General features: G+C 44.5%; 1 protein-coding gene across 1 annotated transcript in view; it reads left to right on the forward strand.

Moving 5' to 3' along the window:
- The window catches only part of SNX25 (sorting nexin 25), an 84,857-nt gene extending 66,507 nt beyond the window's left edge, over positions 1-18,350 (forward strand). The window contains exons 10-19 of the mRNA XM_084266907.1: positions 207-359; positions 4,009-4,140; positions 9,684-9,824; positions 9,931-10,044; positions 10,717-10,881; positions 13,264-13,381; positions 14,565-14,631; positions 15,923-16,104; positions 17,210-17,310; positions 17,845-18,350. Coding sequence (XP_084123033.1) covers positions 207-359; positions 4,009-4,140; positions 9,684-9,824; positions 9,931-10,044; positions 10,717-10,881; positions 13,264-13,381; positions 14,565-14,631; positions 15,923-16,104; positions 17,210-17,310; positions 17,845-17,919 — 1,248 coding nt within the window. The 3' untranslated portion in view covers positions 17,920-18,350. The remainder of the gene's footprint in view (positions 1-206; positions 360-4,008; positions 4,141-9,683; positions 9,825-9,930; positions 10,045-10,716; positions 10,882-13,263; positions 13,382-14,564; positions 14,632-15,922; positions 16,105-17,209; positions 17,311-17,844) is intronic.
- The last annotated feature ends 918 nt before the right edge of the window (positions 18,351-19,268 follow it).

Raw genomic sequence — 19,268 nt, forward strand, 5'->3', positions numbered from 1 at the left:
CTTCTTCTTTTTTTTTTAAAAAACAGATTTATGTTAAAAGGATTTATGTTATCTGAAGACTGGAATATCTGCTAGAATCTGTTATACCTACATGTTCATCTGTATCAAGAATTAAGTGTTCTTATACATAAAATACTTACGGAGTAAATAATAACTGTCTCCTTTTTCATATTAATGATGCAATTACTCCCATCTTCTATTCCCAGAGCCAAGGTGGTGAAGCTACTGAAGAATGCAGCACAAGAATTAATGAACAGGCCAGTTATGCTGTAAATAAACTTCGCCAGCTCAATGACAAGCTGGAGTATAAGAAACAGGCTCTAAATTCCCTTTGTAATTCACCAAAACCCGACAAAAAGGTAAGTACCTTCAGTGTCTTGGGGGGGTGGGGGGTTTGTTTTTTAAAAATATGTGTTCTGTGTGTGTTTGTGTAATATCCTGCTGTCTCAAGATGATTTTGGACAGGTCAGGCTGCTTTTTAATCAGCCTGTTGTAGAGAGTGAGATCAGAGCCTAGTTTTGTTTATTTTTTCCTTTTTTTTTTTCTTTTTAAAGCTGTTGATTTTATATTGCTTTATCTGTCATAGAATAACAGCCTTTCTCCCAGCGGTCTTGCTGATTTGTCAGCAGCAGATAGTATTTCTGCCTTACATCTCTGCCCACCTGTACCTGTAATTCTTGACGGCAGCTGGTTTGGCGTCCCTGCCGCATCTGCAGCACTGCAGGGAGGGATGTGCTAGCTAACTGCTGCTCCCTCTGCTGGCCTCGAAATATTTCAGCAGTTTCATAATTATAGTTGTGGCTGCTTGCTCAGACAAAGGGTGTGGGGGGAACCCAAACTTATAAAAGTCTGGTTTCCTTTCTAAGGAGCTGGGAGAGAGAAATCTGCAGGGCACGCGTTAATCAGACTGAAACCTCTGAGGGATGTGGAATATTCAGCTGTGTGGGCTTGGATTGAAAAAGAATAAATAATTTAAAAGTCTGTTATTCTCTTTGCAACGTGCAACAGTAAAGCAATCCAAGAACTGTTCAGGCAGAAACAAGTGATTTGAATTTCACAGAATCACAAGGTTGGAAAAGACCTTCAAGATCGTCGAGTCCAACCGTTCCTGTCCTACGCTAAACTATCTATCTACTTAAGAGATACTTAAGTCTTTGGCTTATGTGAACTCCTTTGCATTGCTACTGAAGATGATACTATAGGACTGTCATTCAGATGCAGCTGGGCCAAGGTTTTCAGGTCGCACATGGAGGCGGTTTAGTGAGAAGAACAAGTAGACAAGACATCTCCCTAAAACAGTCTTCTGCTGGGGATGGCAGAAATGGATCACAACATTAGAATCATAGATCATCAAGTCTAGGCATCAACCTAACCTGCCAGAACCACCACATACCATGTCCCTAAGCATCTGCCCATCTTTTAAATCCCTTCAGGGATGGTGACCCCACTGCCTCCCTGGGCATAGCTCAGAACCTGGGTTCTTCCTATGTTTGCTCCTTCACTTAGGGTGAGTGCTAAGATGCTGGTCTGAATAGAAACTGACACCCTGTTTCTTCTCTGCTGCCCCAGCTCAGGGAAAAACTATCTCTGAGAGAGGGCTGTGGAGAGTAGTATTTGAGGCCAGCCTGACTAGCTTCATTCCCTCTGTCCCTTCTGCCAGGGGTTACTGCAGACAGCTGGGGTGTGCCGCTCACAGCTGCTCTGCTGTGTGCACGGCATCAGCTGGCAGAAGGTATCTCCTGTTTGTCATCCAACCACTGCTGTTTGGAGTGGTTAACAGCACAGATGTGAATGTGTCCTGTCTGTGGTGTCCCCCTTCTCCTCTTTAATGCCTCTGTTACTGGAGCTCCACTTACCTGTGGAGCTTTTAAATGGATAGTTGACAATGTGTCACAGGGACCTTATTTTTTCTCCTGTGGGTGGGGATGGGAAAAATTTGGTCCTTTGTCATATGAAGTAAAAACGTTTCTAGAAATTCCACGGGTTTGTACTATAGGAAGGGGAATGTCATTCACATTTTGTACTAAATTTTAACCTGAAGCTGTTCCTGGGTTATTTGTTTTCTCTCTTTGAAATGCCTTTGCTGTGAGACCCATACAAAACATGTATGTTCATCTTTAAGTGGCATCTAGTGCTGTGCAACTCAGATGCCAGTTAGTGGAGGAAGAAAGTTGCTCATTTCAGTTGCATGAGGAGTGCTGCTGGTTTTAAAATAAAGTTCTCTGCAGGGAGAAGTTTTATTTCAGTTCTTACTGCAGGATATAAAGAGTAGAAAAGATGACAGGCAGTCTCAGGCAGTGTCCCAGAGGTACATGGCCCGCTGCCACAGGAGGAGGCTTGATCTTTGGTGGTCTGTGACTGTGGTGCCACCTTTGGTGTGTGTGTCTCATGCCCAAAGCTCAGCAGCCATCTCCTTTGGGTCTGTGAGTGCAGTCTCATGCCACCCTCTGCAACCACAGTAAGTGTTTTGGGACCACAATGTTTCTGGAGGTCAGTCTTCCCATCTTCGGTAGCAAAGCAGAACTTGAGCATTCCCCATGCAGAGCCCTTTTTAGTGCTTGTTAAACCTTATTTTCAAACAAAGCAGTTGTTGAATTAAATGGGACTTTACTGAACAGAAAAACACCTCTGTCTCTGTCAGGAATTAGGTGGGAGTTGGAGAGATTGGATGTTCAGTTGATCAGATCTTGCATGTTTCTAGTGAGCTTGTGTCAGGAGTGAATGTAATGCTCTCTGTGGGAAATGGGAAGAGGTGCTGTTGTAACCAGCTGGGTTTAAGTCAGTATTTACACCACAGACACAGAGCAGCACAAAACCAGGTACGAAGCAAAAGTAGGTGTGACTGTGTGTGTGTGAGTTAGGCCAGGCTGTTTGTTTCTGTAGCACTATAGGTACTGCAGGGTAGGCACATACTAGAAGTTTGCTACATAGCTGTCCTGTAGATAATATTTCACATCTAACGGAGACAAAACTTCTGAAAAGGACAGAATTACTGTAGCTCTGCAGAATGTACCACTTGTGGTGCAAGTTGTACAACCCAGACTTGTAAATTTGACTCTGTGGTATATCACAGAATGGCATGGGTTGGGAGGGACCCCAAGGATCACAGAGCTCCAACCACATTAATAAAAAAAAGGTGTCAGCTGCTTTTGCTGTGTTTCTGATGTCACATCTTGCATATAGAACTTCTTCCCAGTGAGGGTGAGGGAGCTCTGGGACAGGCTGCCCAGGGGGTGTGGAGTCTCCTTCTCTGGAGAGATTCCAGCCCCGTCTGGACACCGACCTGTGTGACCTGTCCTAGGGACCCTGCTTTGGCAGGGGGCTGGACCTGATGATCTCTGGAGGTCTCTTCCAGCCCTTACAGCTCTATGAATCTGGTATTGTATGTGGTTACTTTTTTTCCCTGATGTGATGAGGTAATGCTTTTTCTCCTTAATGAGATTATCATAGTGAGCTACGTCTCAACAAGGGTATTTTGTCAAATGTGTGCTTTCCACAATAATAAATCATTCCCATTCCAAAACTACAATGAATTGAGTGGTGACTTCCTGAGTGGTTGTTAGCATAGCTGAGTTCCTGGATATGAAATCTGTTTCTGGGTTCTTTGGTCATATTGTGTGTGTATCTGAAAATGGTGAGGAGGATGTCTTCTGTAATACATGGTTCAATAATTGTAAGTTCAAGTTTGTATAAAACATATCATGTACAATGTACATGTGTAATATATAATCATATCTAAATTGCCTTTTATGCTGATAGTGTGATGGTAGTGTGTCCTTCTAACTTGTATTTTATTTCAGTATCAGGATTGACTGTTAAGACTACATGTTTATAAGAGGCATCACAGAGTCTCTCATCTATGATTATTTTTTTTATCATCTAAATTGTTCTTTCTCTCCCTGCTTTTGTACCTCCTCTCTGTTGTGAATAGCATCCATAAAGGCACAACTAGGCATGTTGCATGAGCTTTTTCTTACCGACTCTCATAGATGAATTTTTCCTCTGTAGATTGTTTCCAAGCTGAAGGATGAAATTACTCTGATGGAGAGAGAGCACAGTGACCTCCAGCTTCACATTGCAAGAACAGACTGGTGGTGTGAGAATCTTGGCATGTGGAAAGCTTTCATTGTCTCAGGCGAGGTATGGGGAGTTCTGTGGCTTTTTATCTTCTGGCTCAGTTCAAACTTGCATGAAGAGAGGAACAAGCAGCTCTGAGTACTTCCCTTATACCTTTGTGTACGTTTCATATTTATTTGGTGGATGAAGAACCCCCAATCTCTTCGGTGTTTCTCTTCTCTTTCCCCACTGACTGCTGTGATGCACAAAATTCTAGTCCTCAGACACTGCTGTAATGGGCTTATAAAAATACCAGCATGTATGTGAACTGGTTCTGCCATGGGGTGAAGTAGTCTGCTGTCCTAGGGGTGCTGTGTTCATGAGACCTGTCTCTTGTTATATTACTGTGCTATTACACGTGGGTGCAGTTGTGTCTCTGCTCTGTCTCAGAGATGCAGTACTTACACTTCTTGTGGTTTGTAATGTATTTAACAGCAGCACAGTTTCAGGGGAGTACAGAGTGCTTTAAATCTGTCAGTAAGTTGAAGTTAAATATTTCTTTTTTTCTTTTTTTGGGGGGTCTTATTTGGCTCTTCTGTTGGGCAGCCATTGTAGGATCAATGTGAAAATAAACTGAAGGGGAAACAAAAAGGATTTACCACCTCATGGCTTTCTGCAAACACTTGCCATGAAAGGAACCAAATAAGTGCTAGTTATGTAGTAACTGTAGGCTCACACCGTTCACACACTGTCTTCTTAACCAAGAATCTTAGAGATTAATTGGCTGTCTACTGGCTTGTCTTCCTGTGATACAAAGAAAATAGTCCTTAAATAAGTATAAGTAGTTGCCTTGATGTAATTTTTCTTGGAAGAAGACATTATGTGCAGTTGAGTTCACTTGGTTGTGTGTTGAGCCCTTGCAGACTGTTAGGTCTGTCAGCAGTTAAACCCATTGTCTGTAAAAGAAGAAATAAATCCAGAAGGTTAAAACCCTAAAGTACCGTTTTAAAAAACAGGTTTTTGAGAACAGTGAAACTCTTAAAGCTGTCTCTGAGGGCTCTCTCTAGCTTTTGAAGTCTGGTTTAAAAACCAGCAGTGCTGTTTGCAGGAAAACTGCAGCAGCAGAGGCTTTAGGCAGTGGCACCATATAGAACTGCCAGTGGCTCCCTTAATGCTGGGTGAGAAGGTGGGTTGTCCAAGCAAAAGTGAGGTTGTGAGAGGTTTCTAACTACTTGCTGCTATAACTATAACTTAAAGTAGTAAGGGATTAGATAATTAGATGTAAACTAGCATTAACTGTACTGTTTGCAGTTCTCTGCTTCAAAGGGTAGGCTGGAGAAATCATTCATGTTGTACTTACCCATGTTAATTAATTGCTCGGGAATGTTCTGGCTGCAGTTGATGATTTTGAGGGTTATGAGTAAGTGACATTGTCTTCCTATCTGCCAAACACACTGTTGCTAATTCTAGACCAGAATCAAATTCTCTGATTTTTAGAGACAGAAAAACTTGGCAGCTCTCTGTTTTCTTCAGAAAAACGTAGTAAAGGTAAATGTTGCTGTAGAATTTGAGCTGAAAGTCATTGAGACTGTCATCGACCTTTAAACTGAGTTACTAAACCAGTTAATAGATAATGCATAAAAAAACAGAATTAAGGTGAGAAAAAAAACTATGCCAAACTGCTTTTTGTACTCTTTTAGTTTGACTATTTCAGTCTTTATAGTTTGAGTTCTAGAAATGCACAGGTTCTGTGTGTGTGAAATACATTGTAAAAAGGTACAACCTACAGGTGTCTTCTGGTAACTGGTATTTCTGGTGAAACTGTCTGTGGAGACTCAGTGTTTTGGCTGGTTGGTAGAGGTTGGAACATGGAGAGTGCGGGGGACCCATGCTAACAACTCATCTGACTGTGTAAATCACTTTCCTGTGACCAGTATATTCCCCCCCAATACCTGCAGGCATAAAACTCAGAGCTCTGTAACCCAACCTGCTCGGCTTTAATGGGTTTGGCCTTGGGTAGTTTTGTATTGCAGCATTCTGCCCCTCTGAAGAAAGACACCTGTTTCAGAGCCACAGCATCTTTAAAAAGCCCTTCCTTTCATAAGGAAGAGACTTGGTAGATCTGAATAAGGTAAGGAAATAGTTTGTCTTCCTGAATTTCAAGATAGTTAAAAGAGCATTGTTATGTGCTGTGGCAGTTAAGAAAATCAGCTTCCTGTGAATGGAGGAAACCAACGGTGTGTCTGAAGTGTGTGACCTTCTAGTGTTTAAAAGGGAGCTCTAAGAAACCTTTTTTAACAGAGTCTGGTTAGCCTCTATTTTACTGCTGCACAGCTTGGATGGGCCGTTTCCTAGAGCTGCTCTGACTGAAAGAAGTTTCTGATGGGTCATACAGCTCTTCACTGGGGTAATCACTGGGGTAATGACTCTTAATGACTGGGGCAACTTCTTTTAGTGTTTAAGCACTCCTGATGGATGTCTGGACCAGCCCATAGTGCTTCTAACAGGTGATTCAATGACTTTCCTTGGCAGCTTGTCACTTTACAGAACTGTTATTAACAGCTTTTCCTTACCTTCACTTCATAGCTTTACCTACTGCACCTAAGAGCTGTAGCTTCTCCTGGAAAGCATTTAATAGTATCTGTTCCTCATTTGTTTTTGCAGTATTTCATTGAATGTTTCTTACTCTTACCACACCACACACCCTGGTAAGAGGCTCTTGCCTCAACACCCTTGTTCATATCTCTTTCTGTCCACTGTGGGACTTTGTGCCTCATTGGGAGAAGGTAGAGAATTTTACCTTGTGTGGACTGTGTATCTGTGGCATGCTGGGAGCCAGTACGTTCTGAAGTAAGAAATCTTTGTTGTGTGGAGGCTGTGGAGTTTCTGTCAGTGGGGAAAAAACCCCAAACCACAAAATAAAAGCAACCAACCCAATAGCTTGAAGCTGTTTGGGTACTTGAGGGCTGATTCTGTCCTTGCCTGGTAATTAGCAGTGAATTGCCTGACAGACTCAGGAGGAGGCTGAGGAAAGGGGACAAGGAGGAGATGTGGAAATGCCATCCTAGGGGCTAATTCTGAGAGCCCTTGCCATGCTGTGAAAGGATCAGGCCTGCGACTAATACAGGACCTTTAGACTCGGAAAACCATGAGGGATCAGAGCTGGAAGAGGGTGAGGATGGTTCTCAGAAAGATCTGGGTGATTTTTAGGATGGGGGAGTGATAGAAAACGCAGTGAGATCTCACAGCATCGCTCGCAGGCTTGGGCGTTCAGCAGGAACTCTGGGCTTGGACCGTACACACGTTCAAACTTCTGCCCTGGGGACAAACGGGTACTGGAAGATGACAGGCATGACTCAGAGCAGCAGTTTCAGCACTGACTTCCTTGTTTTCAAAAGCTGCTGCCAGGAGGTGTTTTGAGAGTCCCCTACAAACAGGAACCCAGCCTAGCTCGGGGGTAGACAGGGCAGGGACTGTCCCAGGACATCCCAGTCCCTCTGTGCCAGGTCCATTTCACCAACATTTTTGAGGCCAATTGAAAGAACACAGACACCAGCAAAAGGAGTTACTTTACTGTCTATTTCAAGGTAATGCAAATACATGATAATGCATGCAGCTAAAACAGTAAGCTGCTTACACCTAGCTTTAAGCAGCAAAGGTAATAAGCAGGGTAATGCACCTAATTACTACACAAGGTTAACTATAGTGATTAAGAAAGATGTATTACTAATTGCCCCAGTACTTTACCATCATCCAGATCAGCAGTCACTGGGGAGCCCCCATTGCAGTGAGGGTTTGGGAGGTCCTACACAGTGTGTCCACTCGTAGGTGAGGTCTCTGAAGTTGCTGCAAGTGGGTCCAGCTTTTATATAGCTTAATAAACTTATTTCAGAGCTTCAGTGCAGAAACATCTGGTGTCTGCCTCTGTGTTGGGAGCCTGCCCAGTGCTCAAAGAGGAATCCAAGGGAGTATCTCTATATAATTTGGTTTTGACCATGTGTTTCTTAACAAGGCCAAGCATCCGGTCTCACGGCCTTGCAACGTGCACCCAAATACAGACAGACTGTTCTGGTTACTGTTCTACAAGCAGCATTACAACAAAGCTTTTATAAATTGGTATTAAAAAAACCCACATTCATACTACAGTAGATTAGTAATAGATTGTGTGTGTGGTTAATACCATGTTTATTAGCTGTGTTGTTGGGTTGTGAGACTCACCTAGAGATCAGCCTTGGTTCAGGGCCCATCCTTCAGGCCTCAGTACTTCACAATTTGAGCATCTCTTTCTGCAGGAGTTTGGCAGGAGAAAGGCAGTTCCCCAGATTGCTGTGCTGGGAACTGGGCATGTTTTTGGACGTTCAAACTGGTGCTTTGTATTCTGTACAGGTGCTGCTGCAGCCTTTTTTAGGGAGATGGGAAGCCTGGGCCTCAGGTTTCCCAGTGGTCTATGTGCTTGAGGAGGGGTCTGTTGCAGGGAATATTCTCCATGTGCTGCTCTGAACAGCTGGAAAGTAGGAAGATATATTTCAGCTATGTGTCTTTTAGAGTGGTGATGCAGCAGCTCGTCAGATTACCTGTCACAATCGTTACGTGTTGTCAGAGCATTTCAGGCTTCTCAGAAAATGTCTCATCATTACATGAATGTCAAAGATTATTTAACTAATCCAATTAGGATATGAATAATCTTCTAAAAAAGCCAAAAAAGCTTAAAAGTTATTACATTCTTCAAAAAGGTTGGGTGAGTTTGGTATTTTATAATTCCCTTCCTGTTATTTGCATGTTTATTAAGACAAATGAAGAGAGTTTGGCTTGGCCAAAAAAACCCAACCCTATGGATTTCCTGCATTTCCTTTATTTGCTTTTCATAATCCACTTGCCTGTCTCCTTAAAATAAGTAAATGAGTATCAGTTACCATGAAGACATAATGGTGAAATTCTGTGTGGCTCATCCAATTAGGTATCACAGTTGGGCTGCTGCTGGTGCCTCGAGAAATCTCATTTCACTTCTTCTCTGTAGTTCTCCTGTTCGCACAGTGTGGTTAAACACTGCTCCTTCCTCTGGCTGCCCCGCAGCTTGAGTCGTTGAGATGCTTGGGGAGTTGTGAGCCCCTCAGGAAGAAACCCCTGCCTGGGTACCACGTGTTCTGTGTGTGCAGAGTAGCTCAAGTGAGCGGAGGAGTCGCTCTGAGACGGCAGGAGCTGCTCTGCCTGGGGTGTTGGGGAGCCTTGGCCTGAGCGCTGGGGAGGAAGGGTGGAGTAGTGGGAGAGCAGTTGGGACAGTGCATGACAGGGCAGGTGGGGTGTGAGCAAGCAATGAGAAAGCCTCCTGGTGGGTACCTTCAAAACTCAAGTGATACACACAGCTCTTTGAAGAGGACACGTCAGGGAGATGTGGTGGCTGGTGGGCAGCATTGCAGAGCTGCGTGTAAAGCGTGACAGTGGAGGACTGCTCAGGACTGACAGTGTTTTGGGTAAAGTTCAGTCTGTTTCAGGGGATTGCACCATGTGCAGCCTTCCAGCTGCAAGAAAAGCACAGGGCAGTGGCAAGCCAGTCCCCTGGCAGCCCAAATGTTCTACACTCTGCTTTCCAGGTGGTGTATGTTACCTATTGGTTTCTTCCTCACAAGGTTTTAGAAGAGAACGGAGAACAAGTGCCCTGTTACTCTGTCATGGTGAGTTTACAAGAAGTTGGTGGAGCTGAAACTAAGAACTGGACTGTTCCCAGGAAGCTCAGTGAGTTTCAGAGCCTGCACCGGAAGCTCAGTGAGGTATGGATCTCACTTAGGGGAGGGAGGAGATGCAAGTCGCTAACATTTGTCAGGAGGATGCTTGGAGAGGATACATGTTAAGTGAGCTCTCCTTTCTCTTACACAGTGTTTTCCATCATTAAAGAAAGTTCAGTTGCCTTCCCTCAGCAAGCTGCCATTTAAGTCTGTAGACCAGAAATTCATGGAGAAATCCAAGAACCAGCTTAATAACTTTCTGCAGGTGAGAAACAAAGACAAAACCAATGGATGTCTAAACAGGAGAATTGAGTAAGTTGTCTAAAATGCCTGAAGTAGAGATGAGGTTGGCTGATAGTAACCATTCCTCTAGTGGTAAGTTAATTTAAACTTTGCTTAGTTAAGAAATAGTAAATAATGACTCCTGTAATTGCAGCTTTTAACTGCAACACTTCACTACAAGTTCCTTACAAATCAGAACCTTTTTTTAATTTAGAAAGTCGTAAGATTAAAAACTCTAATCTTAGCAGTTGTAATACTTTAGAACTAGCTTCTTAAAGTGTCTTTGAACTGTCTTTGTGAGGCATGGATCTTTTTTTCTCACTCTATCTCTGAGCCCTGTCTTAATCAGTTTTATAGGATGGCCTTGACACACCGTGTTCATGGAATCACAGAATGTGTAAGGTTGGAAGGGGCCTTTAGAGGCCATCTAGTCCTACCCCCTGCAGTGAGCAGGGACATCTTCACTAGATCAGTTCACTCAGAGCCCCATCAAGCTCAACCGTGAATATCAACAGGGATGGGGCCTCCACTACCTCCTTGGGCAACCTGTGCCAGTGACTATCACCCTCATTCCATCCCTCTACCAGCTCATTTTGTTCTTTAACAAGAAATATTTAATTGAATTATTGCTTCTGTCATCATTTTTCTTTCTTAGAAACTGCTCTCTGATGAAAGACTCTGCCAGAGTGAAGCACTTTACGCCTTCTTGAGCCCTTCCCCAGAGCACCTCAAAGTTATTGATGTGCAAGGAAAGAAGTCATCTTTCTCACTCTCCTCGTTTCTAGAACGACTTCCTGGTGATTTGTTTTCTCATCAGGAGGTAAGTGGTGGAAAAGTAATCTTCCCAAATTTAAATTACTTATCCAAAGTAAGAGTGTTTGCTAATACAGTAAGTTTCCTGCCCTTCCATATAGGCAAGTGTGTAACCTATCCCAAAGGAACAGGTTGCATGTGGGATTGTTTATTTTTACAGTGGAATTTCCCACTTCTTGTGCTCTTGACATGTGTATGGTAGAGGAGTTTTGACAGGTTTGAATAATTCTCTGCTAGGAAGCTTCTCTTGGCAGGGAACAGCTGTGTGTCCTTCATTTCTGGATGACTTCTGAAGCAAAGCTAGTTTTGACAAAGGGTTTTGGCAAACGGTACAGGCTCACTGAGGGAATGTGCAGATAGAAGCAGGAGCCCGTGTGGGCAAAACACTTGGAGCCATAAAAAAAAACCCCATTGTCTCTCAAAGCACAGTGATCAGTGCCTAAAATAGCTTCCTCATTGACTGAAAGGACTGTCACTCCACAGCACTCTAGTCTGGGTGGTTCCTGGTGCGGATACGCAGTCTCCAAGGAGCTATTTCTGTTCCCCTTTTTAGTGATGTAAAATAACTCTTCCCTTACGTGCTGTAGTTGTCCACAGGAGAGGTGCCTTCTGTAGGATAAATGGATTTTGGGGGGTACTTGAACGGTTCTAACCTGTTAATAGGCCAAAAGGGGGCCTGGCATCGCTCAGGTGTAACAAAACCTGTTCTCATGTTTCAAACCCGCGCTGTATTTGCAGCCAGATGCTGAATGGTGTGACTCCTTTCAGAGTAGAATCCCAGACTGGTCTGGGTTGGAAGGGACCCCAAGGATCACAGAGCTCCAACCCCCTGCCACAGGCAGGGACACCAACCTCCAGGCCTGGAGCTACACAAGGTTGCCCAGGGCCCCATCCAACCTGGCCTTGAACACCTCCAGGGATGGGGCATCCACCCCCTCTCTGGGCAGCCTGTTCCAGCACCTCACCACTCTCTCTGTAAAGAATTTTCCCCAATACCTCATCTAACCCTTCCCTCCTTCAGCTTCAATCCATTCTTCCTTGTCCTGCCATTATCTACCCTTTTAAAAAGTTGATTCCCCTCCTGTTTCTCTGCTCCTTTCAGGGACTGGCAGGCTGCAATGAGGTCCCCCCACAGCCTTCTCTTCTCCAAGCTGAACAAGCCCAGCTAATAAATATAAAAGAAATTTTGAGAAACTGCTTTTTACACTTCAGTAGAAATACTGTTCAGTTCTAAAACCCAACATGTGGTCGCTGAGATGACTGTTTGAGGCAGCATAAAAGCCCAGAAGCACGAGGCTATTTGTATGTTGCTGCTTAATTGAAAAACATCCTCAAGAAAAAAGCCAGACTGCACATATATTGTATTACATTGAGTGTGTAGGAGGAGATAATTAGGAAATACGGGAGAAGGAAAGGGAGTTTGTAATGATAATGTGTGACAGAGAGATGAAGCAGGAGTGAAGCCACTGGTACTGAAAATCTGAAGGAAGTAGAGTGAAAAAAGCCAGGAGAATGTGACAACAGAGGAGTTGGAACATAACTTCTCACTCAGTTTAAATTTAATACTATTTCTTACTCCTTACTTGTGGGACTAGGAGCTTAATTTAGGCTGGGCTGTGTGATGCCAGGCACTGTGCAAATACAAACCCCACCCCGCTTCACCTCCCCTCACCTCTCCCCTCCTTCTCTAAGCTTAAACATGAGATGAGACGACGGAATGGAGGCAATGTAGGAAACTGTTAGACCCTCCGAATCAGCATGGCAAACACTTGTTCTAGTGTAAAAACCATGATAAAATTAGGTAGAGGCGGTCTGAAATCAGCTCTGACTTTTCTTGGGCACCTTGGTCTGTCAGTGTAGGCTTTAGATCATTGTTGACCGAGGCCGAGCCCATCAGCGATGGTCACAGCACCTCTGGGAATCAGATTTAGGAGAAAAACCCACAAGTAGCTGCTTTTTGCCCCCAAAGAAGGGAGTGAGGAGATGTAAGGAACAAGGCCAGGGAAGGGGTTGAGGAGGTGCCCCAGGTGCCGGAGAGAAAGATGCCCCTGGAGAAACCCACGGTGCAGCAGGTGTCCCCCCACAGCCCATGGAAAAGGCCCAGACCCCACCTGCAGCCTGTGGAGAGGCCCCACGCTGGAGCAGGGGGAGACATAAAGGAGATGCCATGACCTGTGTTGGAGCAAGGCCCTGCCAGCACTTGCAGCCCGTGGAGAGAGACAGAGAGATTGTCCCCCTCTCTTGCTAGCTGCTTGCCTTGCACACATCTCCAGCTGGCTGGGACATCCTGGATGTCCTTCGAGGGTGTTGTCGCCAGCGCCCAAGGATCTCCTGGCAGCTCTCACCCCCGTCTCAGCAGTACATACCCATGTTGTGTGTCTCTTCCTAGGAAGAAACAGAAGAGGACAGTGACCTGTCAGACTACGGCGAGGAGGTGGATGGGAGGAGGGACTCTCTTGCTGAGCCGTGTTTCATGCTGATCGGAGAGATTTTCGAGCTGCGAGGAAGTAAGTGGGGAACCTGCCTGGTGGCTGGTGGAAGGAACCTCCTGGCCACGCAGTCTGGGGCACTTGAAATCGGATTCTGCTGCAGTTTCAATGGGTGGAAATGCTCTTGCAATGCCAGTTTGCTGCTCTTCAGTGGTTCCTGACTTGGGTGCTTTCATTCAAAAGTGAAACTCCAGTATAACACGGCAGTGGAAACGTAGCGGGCTGGGGGGAGCGTTGGCACTCGATGTCAATGGCTTCAATTAGAAAACCAGAGACAGAAGAGTCCAAAAGCATGTTTTCTGTGTGTTAGAATATGTGAGTTCAGAGGAAGGAAAGATGACCTCAGTACAGTACATGTCACCAACAAAGCAACATAATTTTAATGCTAATTTAAGTGTTACCATGTGTGCTTTTTGGTTCCACTGTGTGTGTAGTGGAAAAGATGCTGGAAGTGTGGCTTCTTCCAGCACCAGACTCCTTTTTTTTTTCCCCCTCCTCCTTTATGTAACTGACTGATGGTGATAAAACTCCTTTTGTTTCTAGCTGAAGGTACAGCCACACTTGGCACTCTGCAATATCATTTACAGAGCAACCATTACGAAAATGCAGCACCTTCCAAAAATGACAGATGTACCTTCCAAATATAGACTCTTCCTTCTGCTGCCGGTGAACAGCGTGAGAGAAAGATGAACCAGTAATTACTAGGAAGCACTGGCAGTTGTTCCCTTTATTTGTAATGAAAAGCTAACTGCTTGGTTTATTGGACTGAAAATGTTTTCAGAATTGCAGTGATGCTGCTGTATGTAGAGCCTTGCACAAGTAGGTATGAAAAGGGGGTGAATTCTGAGGGGTTTTTCCTTTTTCTACTAGAAAAAAGGGGGTTGATAGTTGTGTGGCTCAAACTCAAAGATAAAAGTTTATACTGTAAACTTTAAATGCATATTACAGGTATGTTTGTGTATAATCTGCAAGACTTGAAACCCATGTAGCAAACAGGACAGGGAAAGCAGTCAAGAAAAATGAGACCCCCTCTGTACAACTGGTGAAATCATATTAAGGATTATGACAGATGTGTGTACTGTAGGGCTGGGGGGTTGCAGGGTAAGTGGGAAGGTGATGGTTTAAGTGTATTATGTATGCTGGTTTCCTTAATGTTACTAATTTCTTCGTCTTTATTTTCTGTTATTTTTCATTTGTTTAGTGTTCAAGTGGGTCAGAAAAACATTAATTGCACTAGTACAAGTCACTTTTGGAAGAACTATCAACAAGTAAGTAGCTGTTCACTGAACTGGAGTGCAGTTAAAGCTGAGAGCAGAATTGCTTAACCAGTCTGGGCATTCCATTGTATGATAACCTGCATTGGTCTTCCAAATCCACTCCTATTGTTCTGTATCACTTGAACAGGCCTGCCAGGTGAGAGCTGGGCAGGGCTGTGAAGCAAGTGTGAGTGTCTGTACACACCTTTCATCTGGGAAGCTGCATCACTGGTGAAAAATCCCTTGGAAAATAATTCCTTTTCTTGACAGACAGAGAGGCTGAGAGTAGAACTGGATTCCACAGTGCAGGTGATTGATACACACACATTCCCCATGACTCCTTCAGTTGGTACAGACACTTAGACTGTGGTTTTCTTGTGAAAGCCTGTGAATCTGTGGTGTGCGTGGCACCTTCTCGTAGGCAAAGGGCCAACCAGAATCTGTTGCAATGTGTTACTTTGCTTCATTGTAGCCGTGGGACTGTTACTCAGGTTAATGTCACAGCCCAGAAATGGACCAGCAGAACAAGCAGTCCCTTCCTACAGTCAGTGACTACACAGGCAGAAGCCAGAGGCTTTTAAAACCTCTTGCACACGTTCCACAGTAGTAAATCAGAGAAGTGATGGAAAGTCAGGGAGGTGCCACCCTCTGAACTGATGTTCTCTGGCAGTATCCATTCCCTGAGTTTGCAACCCATGGGTTCATTTATTCACACGCTGCTGGTAACTAGCACTGAAGACACCTGAGAGGACAGAGCACAGCCTGCATGCAAAGTTGCTGTGCAGAGCATTTTATGTGCTGGTTGAGGTTGTATCTGTTTTGGAGGGTTTCAGCTGCTCCCTGGCACAGCTGGGCAGTAACCCTGCTGAGTGCCTGCAGCCACAGGAGGTGGCTGCTCTCTCTCTCTCTCTAATTCCTTCACGGATGTGCTCTTGGTATGTCTGAGGGATCCTGACCGTGCTTTTATCAAACCTTGATCTTTTTTTATCCCACCAGGCTATGCCTGCAGCAGCTTTGCTGTTGGCTACAATTAGTTAGCTGATCCCTTAGGCTTTTACCCAGTAGAGCCTTTGTACTGCCCAACCTTGAAATATATACACACTTGTGTCGTGCTTGTAACTGTGCTGGTGGGTGACACTGGCGCGCAGCCGCCTCCGCATCTCAGGGGGGTTATCTGAGTGACCTACAGCCTGGAGCACCCTGGAGCTTGGGTAAACTGGGGCAATGCCATGCAAACAGCGTTCTTTCTACTGCTTTGAGGGGTGCAAAGAGGAAATAGCCTCCCTTCCATGCTTGTTGACAGGCAGATCCGTGACACTGTACACTGGATGTTCAGCGAGCCGATGCTGGTTTACTACATCGGCGTGTTCCGGGACGCCTTCTGGCCGAATGGGAAGCTCGCACCACCGCCCCGGGCCAAGAGCGAGGAGCAAAAGCAAGAGACGAAGCAGAGGGCACAGCAAAAGCTACTTGAAAACATTCCAGGTGAGATGACTTCTGTTCTGCCAATCACAGATTCGACAGCTAGTCAGGAAAGTGGGTAATGAAACACTGCTCTGCCCTGTTTTAGTGTTGTACTGTGGAGCTTTCGGCCTTGGAAATGGGCTTAAACATCCCCCAGATCCTTTTAACTCCCCTCCATCTGAGCAGAATGTACTTTAATGAGCTGTTACATGGCTCTGTGATCTCATACAGCTCCTTGCATTAAGTTGTACAATCAATTTTTATTGCAAAAATAGCAGCCAAGATGCATGCACAACATTTGCCGTTTGATGTAAACAACTCTCTGTTTACTCTCTGTTGGGTACTCACCTCACTGCCTAGAATAGCTTTCCACAGCTGGTTTGTGGTTTTGTTTGCTTCTGAGTTTGGGGAGAGATGTCAGGACATAACTGGCTGCACTTTAAAGTCATGATGAAGCACCAAATCACAACTTATTCCCTAATTTAGTCCGAAATGCAAAAGATTCTCTTGGAATTCTCTTATTTGTGGGAAGCATTTTCTGTGAGGAGTGAGAGGCAATTAGAGCGCTAAATGAGTAGGAATTTAGCCCTCTAATTGCCTCTGTTGTAGGAATTCTGTCTTTGTGGCAGAAGGTGTGTTTGAGTGAATGGCTTAATGATCTATGAGATCAGACCTGACTCTGCAGGGTGAACTACCTAAAAGGCATACTATGTATCCTGTTAAAACACTTAAAATGTTGTCAGGGAGATGCATACACCATTACCTAACTTGAGTTCTTGAGAGTAAGGGTATCGTTTCAGCCTGAGCCCAAGTTACCTGTATCCAGGTGCTGGATGCCCCATCCCTGGGGGTGTTCAAGGCCAGGTTGGATGGGGCCCTGGGCAACCTTGTGTAGCTCCAGGCCTGGAGGTTGGTGGCCCTGCTTGTGGCAGGGGCGTTGGAGCTCTGTGCTCCTTGGGGTCCCTTCCAACCCAGCCCAGTCTGGGATTCTATGATTCTGTGAACAGGGACTGGGTGTCTCCTACCCGAGGTGCTTCTGCTTCCCCTCCCCGGGGGCAGGAGGGCTGGCTGGAGGGTTTGCCCAGCGCCAGCGAAGCCCCACACGCTGAAATAACCTTTGTTGCAGACACTCTGCAGAGTCTCGTTGGACAACAAAACGCCCGTCACGGTGTAGTGAAAGTGTTCAATGCGTTGCAAGAAAGGAGGGCCAACAAGCATCTGCTCTATGTGAGTATCCACCAAAGTAGCCTTTTAACTCTATAATCCTGGCAGTTGTTGAGCTCTGCTCACGCAGTGTTAAAGCTCAGGGTGTGTGCTTTGGCAGAGACTTATGTGCCAGTAACTTGTGGTTTTGTTATTAAGTCAGAAAAAGAAGTGCTTGGTTCCATCCTATCCTGGTTTCAGGAGGGATGGAGTTAATTTCCTTTCCTAGGAGCTGGTGTATTGCTGGGGGGGGTGTGTGTGATGTGCTCGCTTGTGTAGCCACTGTGGCTTTGGCAGAAGATCCCCAGTCGATAGATGATGGGGAACCCCCACCTGAAAGCAGCTGCCCCTGGCTCTTGCCACCTTTCAGCCTGGAGATGTTTCTTGTGTTACCTGTATGTAGGGCATGTGCTAGTGGGGTGACAGCAAAGTAGTTGCACAGCTGATGAGTAGAGTGTCCCTGTCGTGCTGCCCTGTCGTACCCCGACCGTGTCAGAAAGGAGGAAGAAGCTCTGGCTGGGCACCCACACTCATCCTCGCTCTTCTCTGTTTTTTCAGGTTTTGCTGGAACTGCTGCTAACTGAACTGTGTCCTGAGCTAAGAGCTCACTTGGAGCAGCTTAATGCCACTTAGGTTTGAACCTGCACAATTGGACCACTAGAGAAATGTCTATGTCCAGTAATAGACATGAAACTTATTTTCCTCTTTTCCATAGAGGGCTGAGGACTATGATTATTTTTAGCGTTTTTCTTTCCTCCTGAGGTTTTTGTGAAGTAAACAGACTTGAAAAGATCTGATGCTGTAGTAGGGTAGACAAAACAATGCTGTATAGTTGCCAATTTTTATTTAAATTGTTCTATTTGACTACTCTTCTGTTTCAAGTATAGACTGAAAAAAATAAATGTTCATATAAGCTGAAAGAAACCAGAAAATATTTTAAACATTTATGAAAACAAATTTTGCTTATAGTGATTAACTAATGAATGTTGTACAGTTCTAATCTCCTCACTGAGGATTTGAGCATTCCTTTTTTTCTTGTGTATTGAAGAAGCCTTGTTGTGCAATACTACATGTAAAGCTCTTGTGAAAATTTTATCAGTTTTGTTTTTACCAAAGATTTCCCTTGGTTTGAAGCATTTGTAAGCAATAAATAACACAACTGGATTGCAGCCCTTGCTAAGGAGGCTGTCCTGACAGCAGATGGATGAGTCTGAGCACTAGTTTCATAAGGAATGTTTAGGTTACTTTGAAGTCTGTGTCAACAATACGCATTGTAAAGCGGTGTGTCCTACCGGAGTGCCCGCGTTAAACGTGAGTTCGGAGATTAGTGCTTATGAATTGCTTCTGTGAATGAATAAGTTGACATTTAATTAAACCATTCTAATAACTTCCCTGATATTACTCAGGGCTGTTTTATTCAAATACCCCAGTTCCAAACAACCTTCAGATCTTTCCCTTATTTTATACAAGGAAAGAAAATCTCTTCAGTGTTTTTTTTTTTTTAAATTTATGTAAAAACATGTAAATATGGTCTTAATGCACATCTAAATAATTAAACATCATCAAAAACCCTAGGTGACACTCATTACTTTCTTTTAAGCTCAGTACAGTTGTTCGTTTTAGAAGAACTACTTGCAGTTCAGAGTGGCTGTAGTTTAAGACGCACAGAATCCGTGTGCTCTGTTTAAATCAGTGTTTTTAGTAACATCTGACCTTCTGTTCCAACAGATTCAAAGAATTTTTGGAGTCACAGCACAGTCCTAAGAAGGAAGCCAGGGTCTGCACATACAGAGTTTTACCAAGGGGTAATGCCATTAACAAGTACTAAGTTTTATTGATTACTCACATATTTCTAATTACTTAATCTTTTACAAGTAAATAAGCATGATGTCACTCAGGTGCACACAGTTCCAGCCAAGAGATGCTGTATGAAGGATTGAGGTGAACGAGCCTCACACACAGGACACGTATGTTGAATGGTT

The sequence above is a fragment of the Gallinula chloropus genome (assembly GCF_964237585.1).
Source record: "Gallinula chloropus genome assembly, chromosome: 7".
Lineage (NCBI taxonomy): Eukaryota > Metazoa > Chordata > Aves > Gruiformes > Rallidae > Gallinula > Gallinula chloropus.